Source organism: Labeo rohita, chromosome 4, assembly GCF_022985175.1.
Source record: "Labeo rohita strain BAU-BD-2019 chromosome 4, IGBB_LRoh.1.0, whole genome shotgun sequence".
NCBI lineage: Eukaryota > Metazoa > Chordata > Actinopteri > Cypriniformes > Cyprinidae > Labeo > Labeo rohita.
Genome location: NC_066872.1, coordinates 24,313,081 through 24,322,124, shown reverse-complemented (window position 1 = coordinate 24,322,124; position 9,044 = coordinate 24,313,081). Strand labels below are relative to the sequence as shown.

The 9,044-nt window shown below is 39.8% G+C and overlaps 1 protein-coding gene across 1 annotated transcript; it reads left to right on the top strand.

The window, feature by feature from the left end:
- Nucleotides 1-791: 791 nt before the first annotated feature.
- On the top strand, nucleotides 792-4,934 carry tnni1d (troponin I, skeletal, slow d). Its single transcript, XM_051107031.1, has 6 exons — nucleotides 792-891; nucleotides 1,001-1,042; nucleotides 1,125-1,256; nucleotides 1,362-1,451; nucleotides 3,456-3,638; nucleotides 3,982-4,934. The coding sequence occupies exons 1-6, from the start codon at nucleotides 880-882 to the stop codon at nucleotides 4,081-4,083; spliced, it is 561 nt and encodes a 186-aa protein (XP_050962988.1). The 5' UTR covers nucleotides 792-879; the 3' UTR covers nucleotides 4,084-4,934.
- Nucleotides 4,935-9,044: the final 4,110 nt, after the last annotated feature.

Here is a 9,044-nt window from a genome sequence, read left to right as displayed (position 1 = left end):
TTCTGTCTGTGACCCAAGAGAATAGATGTGCTATCCATTTTTGGGTCGCGACCCATCAGGGAACTATTTTAAGAGGGTGTATTCAGCATGTGGATGATAAATGTTAATGGAGTCAGTATTGTATTTGTTTATGTGGGTGTGTGTGTTTATGAACTCAACTGCAGTCCAAAGAAAAGTCATTGTGTATTCTTATGTATTGCTGTATTGTCACAGCTTCGTGGTTAGTGATATTTCATTTGTAGAATACTGCCAAGGCATTCCTGGCGACAGACACTATATCTGCCAGCCAGTGGTGGCTGGACTATAAAATCCCTTTGTCTCAACACCCTGTTGTTCTGACTCTTGTCCGTGACCATTAGCCAGACAGAAAGCAGGTATGACATCCACACTTTAAATAATGAACTTGTAAAACTGCTGTAAAATGATAATTAGAGTCTGTAAAGTTTATTGTGTTTATTTTGTACGTTTCAACTAAAATCTCTGGTTGAATTTCTTTTTTAGTAGCTCAGCAAGACGGCAAAATGGGCGAGTAAGTACAGCTTTTTTGTATTATTTATTTATTATTTTTAATCATCATTTGATGTACACAGCATTACATTCTATAAGTATTTCATCATGCATTTCATCATTATAAATGTTTTGAATTGCATAGGTCAAAATACTCAAAATACTTTAATAAATGCTTAACTGATGATTGTTTCCTCTTACTTTTCTTCTTTACCAGTCCGGTAAGCAACTGTTTTCAATACTATTTTCCAATACTAGACATTGCATTTAGTATTTACACAGATATCAAACTAATGCATAATTTTCGCATTTAAATGTTGCTGCTTGTTTTAAATTGTCATTTGCCAGTTGCGAAGGCCTGGAAATCCAAAAATGGACATCAAAGTAGGTCTTAATCATTTTAAAAGCAATGCCAAACAATATTTTACTCAAAAATATAGTTTTTTTTTTTTAATCTACATCTCATTTCCCTTTCTTTTCTTTTTCCCCACAGCCTAAATCAAAAATTTCAGCATCTCGAAAACTTTCGCTGAAGGTTGAATTACCTATTTTGTTGTACCAATATTATTTCCTACTTTGTTGTGAAAATGTTATTAAAGCTCCTCTTCCTTCTTTAGATAATGCTTCTTAACAGAGCAATAGAGGATTTGGAGAAAGAAAAACAGGACAGGGAAGAAGAGAAAGATCGCTACCTCAAAGAAAAACACCCACCATTGCAGCTTTCTGGACTCTCTCTGGGGGAGTTACAGGTAATGCACTCTGTCAGAAAGAAATCTCTGAATGTGCAGTTTGGCTTCATTTAGTATTTCTCAAATCGTACACCAGTTGTATTTATGGTGCATATTCATCTTTAGAATCTGTGTAAGCAACTCTACACCAAAATCGATGTAGTAGATGAAGAGAGGTACGACTATGAGGATAAAGTCCACAAGCACAACAAAGATGTAAGTATAAAACCAACCAATAAGATATTTTTGACTATACAGGGGTGGGCAACTCCTACCAAGCATTTCATGCTGTGAAGCAAATGCAGGCATGATTTGGGTTTAAGGTATTGGCCCCAAATAGGTTTATGCTACCTGATGCCAAACATACCTGTGAGAACTGTTTTGCAAGACCCGAAATATGTATCAATAAGTACATATCACTGCAGTTTCCAACAGAAATTAACACTAGAGAACATATGTTAACATATTAACACTCCATATGTTTCGCTTCCTGGTGTTGTGCTGAATTCTGACCTTCGCCAGATTACTACCTCCCTTGGTAGGTTTAGGGTTACGTGTGGAGGAGGTGTCAGGGGCACAGGGTGGCAGGAGGTCGAAAATGGGCACAATACCAGACACAACAAGCTAGCTCGCTAGCTCTGCCGGCACAGAATTTGACTTAGGATGTGGAATCCTTGGGTACGAATCCTGTGAAAAACATGACTTTCGATGAAAGAACTGAAAGATCCAAAAACAAAATGGCTTGCTTGCGATTGTTTATTTAATGTCACATTCGCTTTTGTTCATATTATTGGGCAGGTTTAGGTGTGCACTGTAAAAAACAATTTGTTGAGTCAACTTAAAATAATTTGTAACCTGGCTGCCTTCAAATTTTAAGTTCAGTCAACTCAAAAAAAATTTATTCAACTTGAAATGTTAGATTATGCTAAGTGACAACTTAAAATTTTAAGTTGATTCAACTCAAATATCTAAGGCAGCTGGGTTACTTAACCATCTGTTAAGTTTAGCAAACACAAATATCTAAGTTGTTACTTAGTACAACTTAACATTTCAAGTTGACTAAACTTATTTTTTAAGGCAGCAGGGTAACAAATTATTTTAAGCTGACTCAACAAATTATGTTTTTTATTTTTTACAGTGTAGTGCAGACGGTACATTATTTTTAAAATGTCACAGATCATTATAACGCCACTCAATGGACATTTCAAATCAGGCCTGCGATGACACGTACAAAACCAATGTCAGATAAAATGTACATTATGTATGTTTATCTGTGCTGGGGGAAAAAACTAACACTCTTTTAGCGCCACTCAGTGGACATTTCACCTTGAATATGTCATTTTCAATATATTTCGCATCTTACGAAAAAGTTTCCACAGGTACGTTTTTTTTCATGAGATGAAACATAGAACCTGTGGACAATTCCAGTTTGCCTTTATTATATATATTTGCCAAAGCCTATATTGTGTACACTTGGTTCCACCAAGAAATGCTCACTAGTTTCGGACCCTTAAAGTCTGCTGTACTGTAGAATTTGCCTCTAACACTGGGGAGGATTACTAGAAACTCTAAACTCTCTAAACAAGTTATGTTTTCAGAAAATCAAGCTCTTATACTTTTATACTTGATTTGCAACTAAATAAATGAATAGTGTAAACATGTTTAAAAATCATGTATAGTTACATGAGATGAAGACAAGTGGAATAAATGTATGATTTTCTGCAATAGCATTTGGAGCTCATTTCAGAAGCAGCATAGGACACCCCTGAGTTTAGATGATTTACTACAGTAGCATTCTTGGATAGTTCTCAAAAACTGCAGCTGCTTTATCTCTCTAGGTTCTCGAAAATCATTTGTACTATTATAGATATTGGCCTAGAATGACTTGTCATGATTATATAATGCCTAAGACTAACATTTTGCAGATTTGTGTTGGGACTGTGGTTTTGGGAAACACTGAATAGTTAAATTGGTTTCTAAACTTACACAACCCGTGACCGCACAGTAGTTGGCTAACAATAATTTTGTGAAGTGCAAACAAAGCAGAGGATCATACCATACAAAGCAGACGGGAGACAGGATTCCACTGGTAAAACCGGCCAGAGACACGACATGAAATACAAGTTCTGCTTGTACTAACCAAGGGACTGCCATTGAGATTGGCTTTTTTGAGTGATGTACCTCACTGGTAATAGAAATGTTGTATTCCCTTGATTTTAGATCAATGAGCTTAAGTTAAAAGTTCAGGATTTAGGCGGGAAGTTCAAGAAACCTGCCCTGAGGAAGGTGCGTGTGTCTGCCGATGAGATGATGAGGGCTTTGCTGGGCTCCAAGCACAAAGGCTCCATGGACCTCCGTGCAAATCTGAAGTCAGTCAAAAAGGAGGATATCAAGCAAGAAAAGGTAAGGCCATGAAAGTAAAACTATCAATACAAATACCTCAAAACATAGTACTGCATTTGTAATGCATTTAACTTTATGTGATGACTTTGTGTGAGAAATTTGTATTCATCAACACAAGATTGGATGCTGAAAAGTGAGCTGAAATACTGTTACATTATTTTCCCCACCTGTACTAAATGTCATGTTGTTTACATGCTGTTTTTTTATACTTGAGTCAAGATTATTTGATCGTTTTTAATTTTGATGGGTCACAACAGACGCATTAACTCATCTCCACACTATCGCAGTGAACAAAATTCCAAAACCGCACTGCTACAATCAGTCGTTCCTTTCTGTCAAACAGGTCTTGACCTCTGAAGTAGGTGACTGGCGTAAGAATGTGGAAGCCATGTCTGGAATGGAGGGTAGAAAGAAGATGTTTGACGCTGCTGGGGGAGGCCAGTGAGCCCCTTCATGAAACCAACCTGACCTTCTGGTTGGTCTTCACAGAGAAGATATAAAATGGAAGGGATGAGACTGAAGTGTTTTCTGGCTTTCCTGAGCTGCTGTCTTTCAGAGCCAACTCACAGTGCTAAGTATTAGCTGACCCAAAATTTAAATCCTAAAAGTTCACCCAAAAATGAAAATTCTGTCATTAATTACTCATCCTCATGTCATTCCAAACCCGCAAGACTTTCGTTCACGCAGTGGAGATTGATCCGGAAGAGAAGAAATTGTTGAATAAAGTTGTTATTTTTTTTTTCTTGGAACACAAAACGTATTCTCATAGCTTCATAACATTACTGTTGAACCACTGATGTCACATGGACTATTTTAATGATGTTCTTGCTACCTTTTGGGCATGGGAACGTTTTAGTTGCATTGCTGCCTATGCAGGGTCAGAAATCTTTCGGATTTCATCAAAAATATCTTAATTTGTGTTCCGAAGATGAACGAAGGTCTCACGGGTTTGCAGCAACATGAGGGTGAGTAATTAATGACAGACAATTTATTTTCATTGTATGGAAAAATAATATGTGAATGATGACAGTATTTTTATTTTGGGTGATATATTCCTTAAAAAAATATGATTCGACATATCTTCATTAAAGAATCGACGGAGACATGAAATAGCCCTTAGTAGTGCTTTTGAGATCTATGTAGTTTGTGGTAATTTCATTTCATTATGATGAATATAAATGTGTCAAATAATAACAAAAAAAATAACTTATATGGTATACATTTGACTGGGATATATGTATGTTTTTGTGTGCTACAATGAAGTCTTAAGTTGGCATTAAAAGTATTATTAAGCAGAAAACGACTTTATTCTGTTTTTTTCAGTATTCACAACTACAGTTGATTTAGCTGAAGAGCTGGCAATGACAATATATTTTATTGCTTTTTATAATTTTTCATAATTAACACATTAATGCATTGAATTTCTGTTTAAGGACAGAGAAATAAATAATAGGACAGAGAAATAAATAATAAATAAACTGCATCAAAATGCATGTATATGCAAGCACAGTACATAATAAGCAGCTGGTCTTTAAAGATGACAAATGATTAATTGTTTTGTTCTGTCATGTTACACTATGACAATATGATTCATCACCCATTCTTACTTTCTGGCTCAGATGTGACATTTCACTATAGCGAATATGAGAGGACAAGCTAAGCTAGCAGGTTAAGGGATGGGCCATTTTCCATGGTGACAGCAGTAAATAAACAGGTTAAGCAGGCTATTGTTTCAGTGTTGCACCGTTCACACTGTATTTTTAGTCCTGTTGTACCTCGACTCAACCTTGAAGAGATGAACATTAAAAAGTGCGCACGTCATTACGAACTCAAAGCGTGCAGGGTTAAAGAGCTTTCCTGTTGTCACCTAGATGGGTCATTCACACTATGAGATGCACAAGAACACTGGAAGTCTAGGCATATTTGTCTACATAAATAGTGAGGTTTAAGCTAAAACCAAACAAGCAATAACAAATATGCTTGTCAAGTAAACTGATCTTGTTTTAAGGATATTTCTACTGGAAAACAAGGGGAAATAAAATATGGATTAAGAAAAATTGTTACAGTTTGTTCTTTTAACCTGAGCCGGAACCTGAGCAACAACACAGCAATCAATCACTACATCTGCCTTTCAATGCCTGATGAATGATAGCAGAAAACTCTAGCCACTGCCTTCAAACTACTTAGAACACACTGGCAACCTGCAATACCTGAGCAACAATTCAGAACAGCAGGAAACATGCATGACAGCACCAAAATTGTTTTGCATTAATGAGAATAACTTTAAAAATGCAAACTCAATTTGCTGATATTAATTACACATTCTTGCAAATAACAGTATAAAAACCAAAGATACTTTCTCAAAATGATGAAATTTGTATTGCCTCTCAAACCTTTATTTTTATTATGATCACAAATTATAATTCTATCATGACAACTCATGACAGTTTTAGCATGGATATGACAATGTTAATGTCACGCTACGTTGTTGAGTAAACTCGCACGAAGAAGATGATGAAGTCAAATGGTCTTTAATTAATCCACATAAAAATAATTCCATAAACAGGCAGGCAGGTCACACACATATACAATGGACGTTTAAGACCGGACAACACACACTGAACAGACTGGAACTTAAATAGACCGGCAAATGAGGATAATAAGACACAAAATGACACAATTAAGGGGACACGTGGGGAAAACACACTTGGTCCATGGTAACTGGGTGGAACAGAACATAACTGTGACAGTACTTCCCCCTCCGGCCAGGTGCGACCTCACCTAAAGGGGAAGGAGTGGATGTGGGATGGTGACAGGGGACGGCAAAGCTCAGGCAGACAACCAGGGTGGTGATAACGGAGGAAGGAGCCACAGAGGTGTCCGGAGGAACCACGGGGGAACAGATGGAGGGAGGAGCCAGGATGGAGACAGGAGTAGCCAAGGCAGATCAGATGGAGGGAGCAGCCAGGGAGAAGGAGAAGCCAGGGGCGACCCAGACCCCAGCCAGGATAGTGGCCCAACAGTGGATCCGACGGATGGTGGCGGAGCAGGTGGTGGATCCCAAGGCAGAGACGGAGAGCCAATGAACCAGGGTGATGCTGAGGATCCAGAGGGCAGGATGGCTCTGGCGACTGAGGTGGAAGTGGAGGCAGGGATCCGGAAGGCACAGTGGAGCCGGAGTGACTGAGGACCAAGGTGGAGCTGGAGAGAAGGAGGAGCCTGATAGAGTCAGAAGGACGGGGGGGATGGTGGTACAAGGTGCAGCCAGAGGAGTGGAGTCCCGAGGCGGTGGATGGTTGACGATTGACCAAGCAGAGCTGGAGGGATGAGGGAGCCCAGCAGAGCTGGTGGACTGATGGGCCAAGGCAGAGAGGAGGGAGCTAGGAGCCATGGTGGAGCTGCTGGTTCAATGGGCCAAGGGCTGAGTCCAGGACTCAGAGGCCAGAGGCGGAGACAAGGGATCCTCCAGCCATGATGACGATGGAGACTGGCAGCTCCGTGGTTGTTTCAGGTCCGATAGACCAGTGGTTTCCAGAAGGCCCAGAAGGCCCCCAATCACTGCATATTTTGCATCTCTCCTTTGTCTGACACACCCATTTCAGGTCTTGGAGTCTCTACTAATGAGCTGAAGATCTGAATCAGGTGTGTTTGATTAAGGAGACTTGGAAAACATGCAGTGTTGGGGGTCCTCCAGGAACATGGTTGGGAACCACTGGTAGACGGTTCAGGGCAGACAGATGATTCCAGACAGACAGACAGTTCAATATAGACACATAGTTCAATCACGACCTCTGTGGTCGTGTCGGGACAAACAGATGGTTCACAAATGGCCTCCTTGGCCGAATCAGGATGGACAGAGAGTTCAGTGCAGACTGACAGTTCAGAAGATGGTGGGAGAAGAATGGGCATATCCACATATGTAACTCCCCTGGGTCCTACTCGCACCCACTCCAAGCAGTACTCAAACCCAGGTCTTCGACATGGGAGGCCGGCGCACTAACAAGGAGACTAAAAACTGCAGCCCCTAGCGTCAGTCGCTAATGCGCCTCTTGAGATCAGCAGAGTGAGATTTATCTGCACAGCACCTTCCTACTGCCCTCCGTTACACATATAAATCCAAGTTCTCTGAGCGCAACTTCAGCTCACCCCTAGCGGTGGTGCAATGGGCGGGGCTTCACTCACAACTGACACTTCGTCACGTGTCTAGCAGCCGTCTCGTGCACCTGGTCAGACAATTGGGGCTCTGGCTCCAGGGCGATCCTCTGCTCAGTCGCTCCTTTAGTAGCTGGCTGGTCGATTGCGATGGGTTTTGGCTCCCTGTCTGCGGTGGGCTCAAACTGCAGTTACGTGTAGCAGGGTGGTAGTAGGCTGGGCTCTGGGAACATAACTTCAAAGAATAACGGACAAAAATGGAAAACAAAACACGGGAATACACGGCACTCTACTTTGACTTCATGGTCTGGTCTTCTGTCATGCTACGGTGTCAAGTAAACATGCACAAAGAAGATGATAATTAGGATAATTAGTAAGACACAGGTGAACCAAATGACACAATCAAGGGGACACGTGAGGAAAAACTCGAAGTTCATGATAACTGGGAGGAACAGAACATAACTGTGATAGCTAATGTATTTGGTCTTGGTGGAATAGATCTTCTATGCTGCTGTATTGCTGCTGCTGTAATAATCTACAACAATATAAGATTTAAGACATAACGCTGCTGCACAAATAGCATATATAATAATAACCCGTAGCAGATCTTTACAGGTGGAGCTGGGGAGGTGGAGGGTTTCAGAGGAACTCTGAAAGCATGCTGCAAAATGCTCTTGTGCCAAATAGTTTAACGCTTTAAATATCATCAGTTTGCAATAAGGACCCATCAGCCTGCACCATCTAGAGTTATTATTATTAATATAATTATTTTAATTAAAGTAACCTTGTAATAAGCCGTCAGGCAAATCTGGAACCAAATCGTTTAGCAAAACATTACCACATCTTAATCAGTGTATTTAATTAGAATGTAATTAGATGAGAAAAGTTTATTCTTTTTTCCCCCACGTTTTTATCACCTCCTGTATTTTTTTCAAAATAAATTTTTAGAAATTATTTTTGACAACAGGATGGTGTTTGCCTTTAAGATGTATGCAGTCTGTCTTTTGCAATTTATAATTTATACAGATTTATATCCCATGGAAATAAAATTCTTGTTATTGGCTGACTGACTAATGCTAGTGCTACTAGATTGTGATTGGATACTGAAAGTCTTACTTCGGTCAAATAAAGCCATGGATTAAGATATTGATGTTGGTCTAAATATGGTAAGTGGGAAAGGGACATTTCTACAGGCTTTAGTAGTAAGTTGAGAGGGTAGAGACATCTAAAGTTGGCATCATCTAAAGTGGTTCA

Bases quoted from the DNA above. Each gene is read 5' to 3' on its own strand.
- tnni1d (XM_051107031.1), top strand. The intron at 1,043-1,124 runs GTTGAATTACCT...TTCCTTCTTTAG, and splicing joins CTCGAAAACTTTCGCTGAAG to ATAATGCTTCTTAACAGAGC. The intron at 3,639-3,981 runs GTAAGGCCATGA...TCTGTCAAACAG, and splicing joins AGGATATCAAGCAAGAAAAG to GTCTTGACCTCTGAAGTAGG.